General features: G+C 40.1%; 1 protein-coding gene across 1 annotated transcript; it reads left to right on the forward strand.

Moving 5' to 3' along the window:
- Nucleotides 1–258: 258 nt before the first annotated feature.
- On the forward strand, nucleotides 259–2239 carry LOC113168110. Its single transcript, XM_026369114.2, has 2 exons — nucleotides 259–292; nucleotides 325–2239. The coding sequence occupies exon 2, from the start codon at nucleotides 327–329 to the stop codon at nucleotides 1791–1793; it is 1467 nt and encodes a 488-aa protein (XP_026224899.1). The 5' UTR covers nucleotides 259–292; nucleotides 325–326; the 3' UTR covers nucleotides 1794–2239.
- The last annotated feature ends 15012 nt before the right edge of the window (nucleotides 2240–17251 follow it).

Consider the following 17251-nt stretch of genomic DNA (forward strand, 5'->3'; position numbering starts at 1 on the left):
GAAAGTTTGTGAGGAAGACAAAGAACGGACAGACTCCACCAGATGTAATGCTCAGGGCAGTCAGAGAGGTGAAGCTGCACAACAAATCAATCAGAGGAATGGCTAAAGAATTTCAGATAAACTATCGAACACTGGCCAGATATTGTAATAAAATAAGTCCAGCTGAAGTTGCTGGAGATGGAATTTTTCCATCCTTGCCAGTAGGGTATCTCAAAAATCGTTCAGTTTTCAGTGAGGAACAGGAAAACCATTTGGCAGAGTACATCATCACTGCATCGGACATTTATTTTGGCCTCTCTCCTATTGAAGTGCGCAAACTTGCATACATGTATGCAGTCCATAATAATGTTGCAGTCCGCACAAACTGGGCAGAGAAGAAGATGGCAGGTGCAGACTGGTTCTCTGGCTTTCTAAAGAGACATCCATCACTTTCAATCAGGACCCCGGAGGCCACTAGCCTTTCACGTGCCACAGCTTTTAACAAGCATAATGTGGACCAGTTCTTCGACAACTTGGAGGAGGTGATGGGAAGACACCAGTTTGAGCCCCAGTCCATTTGGAATATGGATGAAACTGGCGTTACCACGGTCCATAAACCAAACAAAGTGGTAGCCAGGAAAGGCTACAAGCAGGTGGGATCTTTGACATCTGCTGAGAGGGGAACCCTGGTCACTGTGTCCTGTGCTGTCTCCGCCACTGGAAACAGTATACCTCCCTTCTTTATTTTCCCGCGAGTCAACTTTTTTGACCATTTTCTAATTTCTGCTCCCACAGGAAGTGCAGGAGGGGCAAATCCAAGTGGGTGGATGAAGGAGGAGCATTTTGTAGACTTTTTGAAGCATTTTGTAGTTCACACAAAGTGCAGCAAAGACAGGCCATGTCTCCTGCTGCTGGACAACCACAGCTCCCACCTCTCTGTCGATGGCCTTAATTATGCAAAAGAGAGTGGGATTGTGATGCTATCATTCCCCCCTCACTGCTCTCACCGCCTGCAGCCCCTGGATGTGGCTGTCTTTGGCCCATTGAAGAAGCACATCAACACTGCCTCATCTGCCTGGATGTTCAATAATCCAGGAAAAACAATGACCATTCACGAAATACCAAGAATTGTAGCTGCAGCCTTCCCTCTTGCAGTTAACATGACCAACATTCAGGCAGGCTTCCAGGCAAGTGGAATATATCCCCTCAATAGAGAGGTGTTCCCTCAGTCGGCATTTGCTCCTGCCTTTGTGACTGACCGTCCAAATACTGACCCCTGCAGAGCTTCCGATGCATTGGTGCTAAATTACACACAGAACGGGGCACCTACAATCCACCAGTCACAGGCTACTAACACTGTCCATTCATCAGACCTTCCCACTAGCTCTGGACATAGAGTAACTACTCCAGTGGAGTTGAGGCCATTTCCAAAGGCTGGACCCAGGAAGGAGACGCGAAAAAGAAAAAAACTGACGAGTTCCATACTCACAGATACCCCAGTGAAAGAGAGGATTGAGGCAGAAAAAACATTTACTCAGCAGAGAATGAAAAAGACCCTCTTCTCTAAAACTGAAAAGAAAAAGAGCAAGACATCAAAAAGAACAAGTAAGAAAAGAAAAGAGCAGAATACAGAGTCATCCTCAGATGAAGAAGAATGTTTCTGCTTGGTGTGTGTGGAGCCCTTCTCAAACAGCCGCCCCAGGGAGAAATGGTTGCAGTGCATCATGTGCAAACAGTGGGCACACAAGGACTGCACCCCTGGACTATCGGTCTATATCTGTCAGAACTGTGACTCTGGGTCCGGTAGTGACTGACAAGATAAATTAAATGTTATCGTTGTATTGTTGTTGTCTGTTGTTCTTTCTAGTGTTATATATTGGTTAAAAAAACACTTTCAGGAAAGAGTTTTTCCTGCGTATGTTCTTATGTGATATTAGGCTTTTGCATTTAATAAAATAAAATTTTTAAATTAAATTTTATGATTGTGTATTTTTAATGTTTTTTTGCATTAAAATACATAGGGACAACCAACCCCATAGTGTGTGACAACCAACCCTACAACGGGGATGGTTGTCACAAATGCACACGATGTATTTAAAAGACAATATGTTTTGAACAGAAAAAGGTTATGGAAAGTAATTACACTCTATTCTTAGCTGACACTTTACCCTTTCATTTTCCAGTGAAAGTTAATATGTTAGGGTCACGGTTTTTGAGGAATCTGTAAAAAAGTAAAAAATGTGACAACCAACCCCGGTCTCCCCTAATTATAACTGCAGGAATTCTACAGTTGGACTTTCAATCATTGTTGAAATACTGTAATTTCACCAATAGGGGCAGTGTGAGTTGTAACGTTGTTGTTCTGTGTTAATGAAGAAGTAATAAAGTGAACGGTGAGACCTGTGTTGAAATTCATCAGGTTATGGGCCCAGTAGGACGCTAAAAGGCTGTTTTCGCTGTATTTTGTGGACTAAACAGCGTTGTGAGTTTTCACAATGGAAGATAAGCTGTTTATAGACAAGCTGAGCGGACCGGAAAATTGGGCGACATGGAAGTTTCAGATGGAGCACTTGTTGAAGGCTAAAGGTCTGTGGGACATGCTAACGGAGACGCTAGCCGCGGATGCTAACGCACAAGCACAAGCGGAGTTTAGCAAACGGAGAGAGAAAGCATTCTCCATGTTGGTGCTGAACGTGAGTACACCCCAGCTGTACCTGGTAACAAGCTGCCAGACTCCCAAAGAAGCGTGGACTACGCTTAAAGGCCATTTTGAGAGAGATACATTGGCAAATAAACTGTTCCTTAAGAAAAAATATTTTCGATGTGAAATGAAGGAAGGATGTCAGTTAACTGAACATCTGAAGCAAATGAAGGAACTGACTGATCAGCTGTCAGCTATAGGAGCTGATATTAAAGAAGAAGATCAGATCGTAACACTTTTAGGTAGTTTGCCACCTAGTTATGCTACCATTGTCACTGCATTAGAAACTAAGATGGACAATCTGACGCTGCAGTTTGTTCAACAAGCTTTAATAAATGAAGAGCAAAAGCGGGTTAATGCACATGAAGGTTACAGTGGTGCTACTTCAGGTGGTTCATCAGCGATGTCATCTCAGTGTTGGGGAACTGTCCCAGACAACTCCAGGACAGTAGGAGCAGAAAGACCAACCACGTGGCGGTGTTATAAATGTGGAAAAGAAGGTCATATTAAACGTGACTGTCCAAGTTTGAAGTATAAAGCAAAAAAGAAAACTCATAAGGCTAAAAGCATGATGTGTGAAGATGCAGAAGGTGGAAGTGCCTTTGTCAGCAAAGAGACAAATCCAACTGACACACCACAACAGGTTGAATGGTTGATAGATTCAGGAGCATCAAAGCACATGACATGTGATAACAACATTCTTCAAGATTACCAAGAGTTCGCGGAAGCACAGTCTGTGAAGCTCGGTGATGGCAGGGTGGTTGATGCTCTAGGAATGGGAAATGTAAAGTTGAACATGACTTTCAAAACAAGTGATGTCAAAAATGCCACAATGTATGATGTGTTGTATGTTCCAAAGCTGTCAGGGAATTTATTTTCAGTGGGAGCAGCTATCAAGAAAGGCAACACAGTGCAGTTCAGAAAGTCTCACTGTTACATACGTGGAAGAAATGGAACCCTTCAAGGAATGGGAACACAAAGAGCTGATGGACTTTATCAGCTGAATGTAAAGAAGGACTTATCTGTTTGTCACAGTGCATCACTAGCAACCAGCTTATGGCACCAGCGGTTGGGTCACACTACCAAGCTTAAAGAACTGAAAGATCTGGTAAACGGAGTGGACTTCTCCACAGAAACAGATGTTTCTTTCTGTGAGGCATGTGTGGAAGGTAAACTGTCTAAACAGCCATACAAGTCGATTGGAGGAATTCGTTCCAAACACAGAATGCAGCTGATTCATAGTGACGTCTGTGGTCCCATGCAGACTGAATCTATTGGTGGAGCAAAATATTTTGTGACTTTTATTGATGATTACTCTAGATGCTGCAAAGTGTACTTCCTGAAACACAAGAACGAGGTGTTAACCAAATTCAAAGAATTTGAAAGAACATTCACAAATGAGTGTGGACAAGCTGTTAAAAGACTCAGAACAGACAATGGGGGTGAGTACACATCAAGAGAGTTTCAAGAATATTTGAAAGGTCAAGGCATCCAACATGAAGTGACTGTACCTCACTCACCACAGCAAAATGGTGTTGCAGAGAGAAAAAACAGGACATTAGTTGAAGCAGCTAGAAGTATGCTGTCACATGCTAAGTTGCCAAAAATGTACTGGGCAGAAGCTGTAGCCACAGCAGCTTACATTCAGAACAGACTGCCTACATCTGTACTGAAGCAAGAGACACCCTATGAGAGATGGTGTGAAAAAAAACCTGACATGAGTCACATGAGGGTTTTTGGATGCATTGCTTATGCACATATTCCAGGTGAGAAGAGACAGAAACTGGACAAAAAGGCTATGAAGCTACGTTTTTTAGGCTATGCAAGCAACACTAAGGGTTATCGCCTATATGATGAAGAGAAAAGGAGGATTTTAATCCGCCGGGATGTTGTTTTCAATGAAACGAACTTTGACTGGAAACAGAAAGCAGAAGAGTCTCGTCTTGAGAATGAGGTAACTGTGGACACAAATGAGAATGTAACACATGAAGTCACTGCTGACGACACAGTCAGAAGAAGCGACAGAATAAGAAAGGCTCCAAAGCGATTTGGATACGACGAGTTTGCTGAAACAGTCATCGTTGATCATCATGCAAATATGTGTTGTGAGACAGAGCCACTCACAATGAAAGAAGCTCTGAAGAGTCCTAATGCAAAGGAATGGCAGGAAGCAGCTGATCTGGAATATGAGTCGCTGCTTGAAAATGAGACATGGGATCTAGTGGATTTACCAAAAGATAGAAAAGCTGTAGGTTCAAGGTGGGTGTTCAAAGTCAAGCATCATAGTGATGGACAAGTGGAGAGATACAAGTGCAGACTTGTTGCCAAAGGCTACTCACAGTTGTATGGTGCTGACTATGATGAGACATTTTCACCAGTGGTGCGTTTCAGCTCCATTCGTGCACTACTAGCGTTTGCAAATCAAAACAATCTGCATGTACATCAGATGGATGTTGTAACTGCATTTCTAAATGGACACTTGGAAGAAGAAATCTATATGGAGCAACCAGAAGGATACATCCAACCAGGACAGGAAAACCTGGTGTGCAAACTAAAAAAATCAATCTATGGACTGAAGCAATCTCCTCGTTGCTGGAGTAGAGCCTTCACAGAGTTCATGATGGAACTTGGTTTTAAACAGAGCACATCAGATCCCTGTGTGTTTGTAAGATCAAGACAAGAGCTTGTGATACTTGCAGTTTACGTGGATGATCTCATTCTGATAACAGAGTCGACTGAAAGCATGAACGAGCTGAAAGCAGCGCTCAAGAAGCGCTACAAGATGAAAGACATGGGTGAGTTGTCCTACATCCTGGGCATCTCTGTGGTCCAAAGCAAAGAGAAGAACTGTGTCTTTCTACATCAGAAGAACTATATTGAAGCCATGCTTAAGAAATACGGGATGGAAAATGCTAATCCTGTAGCAACTCCTGCTGATACCAGTGTGAAACTGAAAAAGAATGATGGTGTTAGTAAACCTGTACACCAACAGAACTATCAGTCAATGGTGGGAAGTCTGCTGTATGCGTCAATAGCTACACGACCAGACATAGCTCAAGCTGTGAATGCTGTGTCAAAGTTCAACGCAGATCCCAATACTGCTCATCTGACTGCTGTGAAGAGGATATTTCGTTACTTGAAAGGGACAGTGAATCTTGCCCTGAAATATGAGCGGTCAGAGTCTGGATCTTTAATTGGATTTTCAGATGCGGACTGGGCTGGTGACCAAGATGACCGACGCTCAACAACAGGCAACGTGTTTTTACTGAGTGGAGGAGCGGTGAGCTGGCTGAGCAAGAAACAGGCAACAGTTGCACTATCAACGGCAGAAGCTGAGTATGTTGCACTTAGTCAAGCTGCTCAAGAAGGAGTTTGGCTGAGACGTTTACTATGTGATCTTGGAATGGAGGATACACCGACAGTGATCCTGGAAGACAACCAAAGTGCCATTGCAATCGCAAAAAATCCAGTGGATCACTCGAGGACCAAACACATAGACATTCGATATCACTACATACGTGAATGTGTGCAAAATGGACAAGTAAAACTACAATACTGTCCAACACAGGATATGAAAGCAGACATTCTGACCAAACCGTTGACCAAACAGAGGTTTGAAAGTCTCAGAGGACAGATTGGACTTTGTTTAATGTGAGAATAGTTGAATATTTTTTTGACAGGCGAATGCTGAATACGACCTGATCATATAAAGATGTTTCCTTGTTCAGTAAAATCATTATATAGATAAGAAATGTAAAAGAAAGGAAATAAGCTTCTCAGGGTTACTGAACACAGATAAGTGAGGTTAAAGACAGATGTCTGAAATTTAAGTTATTCTTGTCTTTTGAAAAAGGGAGAGTAGCCAACTTGAGTAAAAGAGAAGGGTTCAGAATTCTTTAAAGTCCTAAATATTGTGAAATTAAGTGGGAGTGTTGAAATACTGTAATTTCACCAATAGGGGCAGTGTGAGTTGTAACGTTGTTGTTCTGTGTTAATGAAGAAGTAATAAAGTGAACGGTGAGACCTGTGTTGAAATTCATCAATCATAACTGCTTTCCTAGTCATCAGACTCGTTATTATCTTCCCTCTCTCCCTCCTCGTCCTCTACCTCGGTCACAAACAATGGAGGCAGCAGCGCTCCTTTGCAACAACAAGCCACTCTGACATCTTCACATACCACATGGCTGCTGTGGAGCTGATCTATGTGTTCGGGGCAGGTTTTTGGTTTTGTGGACAATACTCTGGTCTCTCAGAGTTGGTGAGAGTGGGAAGTTATTTACATGCTGTTGTTTTTCATGAAGAGACTTATTTTCACATCTTAACTTGTGTAGAGCGTTACCTGGCTGTTGTTCACCCTGTCATCTACCTGGGGCTGAGACAGTCAGGGGGGGTCAGGATTAGAAACATCAGCGTCGGCTGTGTTTGGCTGTTGTGCTGTGGATGGATTGGTTTCTTAGTTTCTTACTACCCTGCTCCTACTTATATCCCATATGTCTGCGTTTTATTTTTCTCTTTAGCTCTTGTGTCTTTTTGCAGCCTCTCTGTTCTCTGTGTTCTGATTCGTCCTGGACCAGGACAAATGAGTGGGGACAGGGTGCGGGTTGACCAATCAAAGCAGAGGGCTTTTCACGCTGTGACAGCTGTAACAGGAGCTCTGTGGTTGTATTTTCTGGGGTATTTTGTTTGTGTTGCTGTGTACAACTCACATATGCTGAGTTTCATTGATGAGTGTGTGATGTTGGTATTTGGAAATCTTGTAACTCTGCCCAGTAGTTTAGTTTTACCTCTGCTGTTTCTACACAGAGCAGGAAAACTGCTCTGCTGTTGAAGCAGCAATAGGTAAAAATTATCCATGCAGTGGATCTGATGAGAATGTATTTAAACTAAAACCATAGCTTAGAACTTCCCCACTAAGTAGTAGACTTGGTAACAGTGAATGGACCAAAAGACATATTACCATCATCGTGGCTGGTGGACTTGAGCAGAACACAGCAACCTTACTGAACAATATCCAGCAACCCTCACAATGGCAGACATCCAAGAGAGGGTCTCGAGTATGAAGAAATGGACAGCACCAGTTCCTGACATGATCCATGCCTACTGGCTAAAGAAGCAATCCCCACTCCATGAGTGCCTGGCGTCACAGATGACAAAGCTACTAGTGGATGGAACCCACCCTGAGTGGCTAATGGAAGGCCGGACAGTCCTGATCCTGAAGGAGCCCCAGAAGGGAGCAGTCCCATCCGAGTACTGCCCAATAACCTGCCTCTGCACGACATGGAAGCTCCTGTCAGGCATCATAGCGGCTAAGATGAGCAGGCACATGGATCAATACATGAGTAGTGCCCAGAAAGGAATTGGTAGTAACACCAGGGGAGCAAAGCATCAGCTACTGGTAGACAAAGCAGTCACCAGAGACTGTAAGACCAGACATACCAACCTGTGCACTGCCTGGATTGACTACAAGAAAGCCTATGATTGAATGCCTCACACATGGATGATGGAATGCTTGCAACTGTACAAGATCAACAGGACTATAAGAACCTTCATCCAGAACTTGACGGGAAAGTGCAAAACAAACCTGGAGGCCAACTTCAAGTGCGGCATATACCAAAGAGAAGCTCTGTCCCAACTGTTTATCTGCATAGGCCTGAACCCCCTCAGCCAGATCATCACCAAGACTGGCTATGGATACCGTCTATGGAATGCCACAACCATCCGCCACCTCCTCTACATGGATGACATCAAGCCTTATGCCAAAAGTAAACGAGACATCGACTCGCTGATACATACCACCAGGATATACAACGAAGACATCAGGATGTCATTTGGACTGGATAAGTCTGGTTGGATGGTAGAAAGGAGAGGAAAGGTTGTCAGAACTGAAGGACAAGAACTACTAGAAGGCAAGAAAGCAGATGTTGAGGATAGGTACAAATACCTTGGAATCCCACAGGCAAATGGTAACTACGAAGAGGCTGCTAGGATAATGGCAACCACTAAGTACTGGGCGATCTACACCTATGCCCTCCCGGTCATCAGCTATCCCGCTGGCATAATAAGCTGGCCAAATGAGAACATGGAAGTCACTGACAAGGAGGCTCCTTACAATGCAGAGAGAGTTTCTCCTCAAATCCAGCACCCTGCGGAAGGAAGGAGGCCGAGGATCAGTGAGCGTCAAAAACAACTAAACTCCATGAATACATCAGGAAGATGGCTCCTTAAGCAAGCCTGTAAGAGGTCAGTGTGTTGATCCAGCAAGACAGCAGAGTAGCATGAGACTTGGGGTCAATGTGGCCGGTGTGTCCGAGAAGGTAAAAGGATTTTAAAAGGAGAAACTTTACAATTAGAACAGAAAGCCCAAATATTTAATCCATTGTTGGTTTACAGTACCACTGGTTAATATAAAGAAAACTTGAACCTGGTACATACAGTACAGTCATATAGTTTCAGTTCACTTTATTATCTGTGTTTTTAGTAGAAACCATCTGTTCAGCACAAATCTTTTAAGTTGCAGTTGTAAACTGTTGCAACTGTTTAGACTGATCAACAACTGGACCTGTTGTCCAATCTTTGAAAGAATAATGTGAAATTTAAATATGTCTACTACCATGATTAAGAGTCACAGAAAAACATCAATTAGTTTTTTCTACCTACCACTTTGATGTTATGCCTATTATTATTTATAATTCTTTAACAATGAAATACAAAGTTAAAAGGAGACATATGTTGCAGTGTGGTTTTGCCAAGTCATCAGCTTATTTTGCTGCTGTTTCTTTCCTGACTGAGTGACTTTCCCATGTAGAACAATAGTCTTGCATCCAAAATTTACTTTGCTGAAAGTACTAATTTGCAGCCCCTTTGTCTGGTTATGCTTTCAAATTAACATTTTTCTACTCTACACTGTTAAAGCTAAAGCTGAATTGTTTGCAGCAGAGTGGAGCTAATTATTGTAGCTGTTTGTACTGTAAGTCATTCTATAGCAGGAAACGGTTCTTCAAAATAAACCTATTGATAATGTCATCCTTACAATTTCAGTCACCACTGCTGCTAAAAAATCACTTATAATCATGGTCTGAAGTATGTGTGGTCTTACAAAAACCACGGTCCTGCTTCTGTCTGACACTTTGACAAATACATCATTATTACACCTACACCCTGAAATATAATTGTTGACATGAGGTACTGAACAGACTGCATGTTGGGATTCTGGAGAATGATTAGAAACACACTATTGCAAAGGTGTGTGTCATTTATTTATCTAATGTTTTTCAGTTAATATTTTAAATACCTAACTCAAAGAAAAGACCACCATGCTGCTATTCTGACTAAAACTCAATTTACTTGGATTTTACTTTCTTCTTTTGCTTACTATTTTCCTATTTTAACATTTTTTTAATGTTAGGAATCAACATGTAAAACTTTGCAAAAATAAATAATCATTTTGATGTTTTTGATTTCAAGATAGAATGTAACATGTAAATCATAGATAATTAGGCTATGGACCTTGTCAAAGTTAGCAATGAGGAAATTCTATTAAAATAAACCTAAAACTAAAATAGAGCTAGTTTTAGGTTTTTTAATACAGAAACACTCTTGTCTTATTGTTATTGTTTCTCCATTAGATCATTACCACAGAAAGTGATGTCAGTCAACCTCTCTTCTGCTTCTCTCAATAATTTGGAAAACTGGTCTGTTTCCACTGCAGCAATGAGTAAAGACCATCACTGTCTTAGTGGTGAGAAGAAATATATTTAATTAGATATGAGTAGAACTTCAAACTGCTAAAAACATTTAACTAAAACCTGCAGCAAACACCCAGTGACTATATTACCACAGCTCAAATTTTACCTCCCTTTCTGATATGTTTTCCAGTGTGGTTAACAAGAATTGTCGTTTACTTAAAAATAAACTCTTTTCTTCTTTTTGTTTGTCTTACAACAATGCTCCATGCTTTATGGGTACTTGAAACTAAAGTTGATTTGTTTGCAGCAGTGTAGCACTAGCTAATGTGGCTGTTTGTAAGTTGTTCTACAACAGGAAGCAGTTCTTCAAAATAAACTCACTGAATTATCATTGAATATCTTGTTGTGTTCTTATTGTCACACTCACGGTTCACATGTAGTCCATATAGACCGGATGCTTGACCCACTAATATGTTGCTTTTTCATTCTAATTAGTCAGACTTTACATAAATAACATCATTTTTTTCTTTTAGAAAATATTCTCGGTGATGACTTCTGTGACAAGATGCAAAAGCTCCTTTTGAATCATGAGAAAAATTGTGCATTCAAACACGGATATAAACGTGCATACACATTTTTCCATATTCAATTTCAGTACTGCACGCATTTAAACTAAGAACACTCTACTATATGATTATGTCTCTCATGTTATTTTGTCAGGTTATCATTAGCATTGCAATCCTAGCTGCCTCAAGAAAAGTAAACTCGATTTAAAGTTCATTTTGTTTTGTGTGTGTGCAATGCTTATCCCTTATGTTGCTAACAGTGAAGCTCACAAGAAATCGACCCTTTGATCTGACCTCGCTGTGGAAGAATAATTTGTAAAGACAATTTGCCTGCAATGATTTACAGTATGAAGGCAACAGAATCATTTATTTATTTGACAGGATGCAAAAAACCCACAAAAGCCAACGTCCTGCTGTTAATATGCACGCCGACAAAGACATCATTACTAATCCTACATGCACAAGCGCTTGTGGACATTCTGGAGAAAGTTTAGAACGAAACAATGGTGGTAGGGTACGTGTCTTTTATTTATATAATAGATTTCAGGTAATGTTTTAAATACCTAACTCAAACAAAAGACTGCCATACTGCTGTTCTGACTAAAACTTGGTTTACCTGGTCACCTGGTTTTTAATTTCACATTGCTTTCCTACTTCTTCCAACAGATTCTACTATTTTGTTAATTTTGCTTGTAAAACATTAATTGCCAAAATAAATCGTCATTTTCATAACTTCTGAATTCAAGATCAAATCTGAATCACTATGTAAATTAGATATTTAGTTTTTTCTGTTGTTTTACTGTACTACAGTTAATAGTTTATGGATACCCTAAAAGATTAATGAAGTTAGCATTGAAAAGATGAAACTAGTAATAAACCAGGTTGATAAGAAACTATGTCCAGTTTAACTTTAAAAGTCAAAATGATGATACAGTGTGTAGTCATTAATCCAAAATTTATGTTTACAATGTTACTGTTCATTCATATCTAAGAACTAAGTATTTTTATGCATATGACAGAAATATAGAGAATACATACTCATACAATGGGGAACTGTGTAATGGCTAAAAATGTTTTTTCAATACAGAAACACTGTTGTCTCATTTGCTTATGTTCCTCTTTTCTCTCTTTTCTCCATAAGATCACTACCACAAAATCTAATATGGCAGTCAACTCCTCTTCATCTTCCCTTAATAGTTTTCCCTACTGCTCAGAGACTACAGCTGTATTTCTGGTAGGCATTACCTTCAGTGTAGCCAGGTTTCTCTTTGTCCCTCTTTCCATCCTTGTACTTTACCTCGGTCACCAACAATGGCGACAGCAGAGCTCCTCTGCAACAACAAGCCACTCTGACATCTTCACCTTCCACTCCGCTGCCATTGAACTCATCCATACATTAGGAGCAGCTTTTTACTCCTGTGGTGAATTCACTGGTCTAACAAAGTTGACACACGTGGGATATTGTTTGGGCTCTGTTAATCTCCCTGGGCAAGCCTACTTTCATCTCCTGACCTGCTTGGAGCGCTACCTGGCTGTGGTTCACCCTGTCATCTATCTGAAGCTGAGACAGTCAGGGGGGGTCAGGATCAGAAACATCAGCATTGGGTGTGTTTGGCTGCTGTGTTTTGTCTGGATAGTTGTCACAGCTCTGTACTACCCTGATTTTATCTATAACCTATTTTTCGTTTTATTTGTCTTGGCCTTAGTTGTTGTATCTTTCTGCAGCCTCTCTGTTCTCCATGTTCTGATTCGTCCAGGTCCAGGGGAAACAACTGGGGACAGGAAGCTAGTTGACCAATCAAAGCAGAGAGCTTTCAACACCATCATTGCTATATCAGGAGTGCTGTGGATGTTTTTTATAGGGTTTCTTGTTTGTCTTGCTCTGGAAAAATCACATGTACTGAGCAACAATGATGGGTGTCTGGTGGTGATGTGTGCAAACTTCCTTTCTCTGCCCAGTAGTTTAGTTTTACCTGTGCTGTTTCTACACAGAGCAGGAAAACTGGTCTGTTTCCATCGCAACAGTGAGTAAAGACTGTCTAGTTTGTGATAAGAACTGTATTCAGTTGCTGTATGTAGAAGTAGAACGTCAAGCTATTAAGAACAAGAACAACAGCACCAACACTAAATGACTGTTTAAACATACTTCACAACACACTTAAGTAAAAACAACTTCAGTTTATTAATAAACTTTATTTGTAATTCAATTTCGGCATTAATGTTAAATATCTTAAATGACTAAATTACTTTGTGTGTACAAATTAACTAATACATTTGTTTGGATCCACGAAACCACCATCTCTTTATTCCTGAATGAGCAGTCACCTAATTTATATAATTAGTTCCCAAAACATTAAGTTTTTCTTTTTGGGGTTGGTCACTCATTTTCTCTGTGCAAATATCATGTTTAACCAGACTAAAGGGTTAAGGGAGTCCACACGTTTCCTTAGCGCATTATAGCACAGTTGTAGTGTGTATTATGAACAGGTATTAATTTGGATATACACTCACTCCAATGTCAGAGCAAAAACAGAAGAGCAGAGTCTACTCAAATGTCTGTAAAAATTAAGGCATTTTAGAGCTAGTCAGCGCATTACCTGCTAAGTTAATGCTAAGCTAGTTACCATTTATCTGTGCTGTTCAATGTATTACTAAACACTGAAATAAAAGATTTTAAAATGAGATATTTACTGCAGTACGGTTCTGTCGAAACATTATCTTGTTTCGCTAGAGTTTCTTTCCAAACTGACTTTTAGCATTAGAATGAAAGTGGACCAACAGGGAAGAACTCAGTTCTTTTTGTGTTCACATTGCACATTGGTTATTTGAAAGAGGACTGTATATTAATCATTAAATACAAATCACATGACCTGGTCATGTACACTAACAGTTGCTGTATTTGGACTTTTACAGCTTCGTAGTCTGCAGGTGGGAGGAAATTAGCCTGCAGGAGGCAGCAGAGGTAACTGTGGTACAGCTGGGCAAAGTTCAGCTATATGAGATAAGAGATAAGATAACACCTTATTCATCCTCTGAAAGGGAAATTCACATCACAGCAGCAGAGTCAAACTGTGGTTAGATGTCAAAAACAACAGAACTAGTCTCGAATAAGTCTAAAATATAGTACAACAATACAGAGTAGATCAATAGTGTAATAATAATAAGAGACACAACAGATAACAAAGTTTGTGGGAAGCAACAATAGCACTAAATTGACAGATGCATTTAAGCTGAGTAATAAAGGAGGTTAGTATGAATTTGTTAAGGTTACTTGAATTTGCTGGAAGCGTTAGAGAAAGAGAAGTTAGATGGCAGATGGAGGATACTGGGATGGGGTTACTGAAATATTTCAGAGCAGTTCCCCAAATTTGACTTTGATACCATTCCTCCACAGGTGGAAATCAAATTAGCCTGCTATGTTTTACACCACAGTCACATAAAATCATGTTTGTTTGACAACATGCAAAAAGGGAGCATTAGTACACCTGCTCAGAGAAGCATTAATAGATGTTAGGATGAGAAACTCATGAACTGCAGACTAGAGACGAGAAACATCAGAAACACAAAGGTGAGTGTCCTAAAATGTTGTCATGTCTTAAATAGAGTAATAATATTTCTATATCTTCTATATTTATATATCATCATTGTAAAATTACTTATATACTGCATCTGTGAATATACAAATACTGCACTGTCAAATATAGCAGAAAAACCGCTAAGAAAACAGTTTGTTTTAAACAGCTGATTTCTCTGTAGTTGATGTAGTTTGTGGTAATGTTAACTTGACTTCTATAAATTACATTACAATATCCTAAAAGTAAATGTTTAATTGCAAAAATAATTTAGATTTTTTAAAAAATAATTTGTTTCAAAAAAATCAATGATTTATTACTTGTTTTTATGTAATGTGCTTTAAATGTCTGAAACTGATGAATGTTTAGTTATGAATAAATACAACTGAAAATGTATTATTATTTAACTGGATTTACCTAAAAAGACACACACATAACAAAATACAGACAAAATAATGTTACAGTAAGCTATATTTTCCACTTACTTCACTTTTGCCAAAAATAGTTCCCCTCATTTCAACTGACTACAGCTATTTTTATTTTTAACATTTTCTTATATAGATACATTTCAATTCACACATCTTAAATAAAAAACATAGTTACAATCTTCTACAAATGTAGTCACCCCATTGAATGAAGATTAGCACTTTGTGCACTTTTTTGAGATTGAAGTGTTTTTAGACAGAAACATGCCTCACAATAGTGGAGGAAATTTTATGCAATTTCATTGCAATACCACTCCTAATTTAATTTTGTTCCATTCTTTTCTCTATCTTATATAAAAGCACTTCCATTAAAAACTGAGATGGCAGTCAACTCCTCCTCTCCACTCAATATTTTTCACCTCTGTGGTGACTCCACATTTGGATTCCTCATTGCTGTTGCCTACAACATATCCAAACTCATCCTCCTCCTCCCTCTCTCCATCCTCGTCCTCTACTACAGTCACCAAAGATGGCGGCAGCAGCGCTCCACCCACTCTGACGTCTTCACCTACCACTCAGCTGCCACTGAGCTCATCTACTCACTGGGGTCCATTTTTTTCTATTGTGCCAAAAACTTTGGCCTTTCAGAATTGATGAAAGTGGGTTTTTATTTGTTTTGTATTGCTGTACCTGGACAGACCTGTTTTCACATTCTGACCTGCTTGGAGCGCTACCTGGCTGTTGTTCACCCTATCACATACCTGGGGCTTAGACAGTCAGAGGGGGGTCAGGATCAGAAATATCACCATTGGGTATGTTTGGCTGTTGTGCTTTGGATGGATTAGTGTAGTAGCTTTGCACAGTCCCAATTTTCCTTATGTTCTGTTTTTTGGTTTTTTGGTTTTGGCCTTAATTATTGTGTCTTTCTGCAGTCTCTCTGTTCTCCATGTTCTGGTTCGTCCAGGTCCGGGGGAAATGGCGGCGGACAGGGCCCGGGTTGACCAAACAAAGCAGAGAGCTTTCCAGACCATCACAACCATAACAGGCGTACTGTGGTTGTTTTTTTTCGGGTTGCTTATTAGTGTTGCTCTGGACAACTCCCACCTGCTGAGTTACAGTGATGGCTGTCTGGTGCTGGTATCTGGAAACTGGTTTAGTTTGCCAAGCAGTTTAGTTCTGCCTCTGACATTCCTACACAGAGAAGGAAAACTGTTCTGATGACATTAGTAGATTTTGCAGCACTTTATTGACTGAGCTGCTCAAGTTGGAGCTGGTATTAACTACATTAATCAGCAGCTAAACCTTGGCTCTGACATCCCTATTCAAGAATAAGATGAAAGTCCAATTTGCATACCATGATTTAGAGTGTAGTTAGTTGACACTATGCAAAAAATATAGTCCTGTTGCTGCCTGACACTTTGAATAATGATGCACTGGTGCTAACACACACATCAGGTTTAGTAAGCAGAATGTCATTGTCAGGAGGAGTGAACTGGAAGCTGATGGCTGCCACCTTGTTGGTAAAAAAGGAGGCAAAGTCGTCAGCTGTGAGACACACCTTAGGATATTTTGTCTATGTTCATGGATTAGGCATTTGTGAACAGCAAATTTTTCAGTATATTTCAAATGTCAGCTTTTTGATGGATGATACCATTTTCCAATGGTCGTTGACTCAAAGTGGGTATAACAAGAGACGACTATGCTGAAACTTTGACTGAAAATCCAATGTTAAGTTTGCTTTTACAGTTATGTTTTGTTACAACTCACTTTATTGTTACTTTCTGATGGGAAATTAAATCAAAATCCAAAGGCAGCATATTCAGTTGCACATGTAAGCTTTTATTTCCCTGCTGACAGTATTATGTTGTCGTGCACTATAGAATGTTGCATACTGTTGTAGCCTGCCCAGCAGTTTAGTTTTGTCAGCAATGAGTAAAGACCATCATGGCATTAAATCTGAGGTGGACTGTTTTTAGGTAACCCTCAAAATAAAAAAAATATTAGTAACAAATTATACTCAGTTGTAGCACAGCAATAAAAAATAAACAGGGAGCAAATGCAAAGATCTGAAGAGTGGTGTGACATGAGACCTTTTTGGTTGATTAAAAACAAGCCGTGCTTCTGCATTTTAGATCATCTGGAGTGTTTTGGTCGTGGATGCTGGTAAACCCATGCAGTAATCCAGGCGAGATAAGATCAACGCCTGTACAATGAGTTGGGTCATGTGCTCCGTCAGGTAGGGTCTGATCTTTCTGATATTGTGGAGGGCATATCTACATGACCTAGAGACTGTGGCGATGTGTTCCGTGAAGGTCAGCTGATC

The sequence above is a fragment of the Anabas testudineus genome, chromosome 18, assembly GCF_900324465.2.
Source record: "Anabas testudineus chromosome 18, fAnaTes1.2, whole genome shotgun sequence".
Lineage (NCBI taxonomy): Eukaryota > Metazoa > Chordata > Actinopteri > Anabantiformes > Anabantidae > Anabas > Anabas testudineus.

Coding starts and splice junctions, on each gene's coding strand:
- LOC113168110 (XM_026369114.2), top strand. CDS start 327: ATGTATGCAGTCCATAATAATGTTGCAGTCCGCACAAACTGGGCAGAG.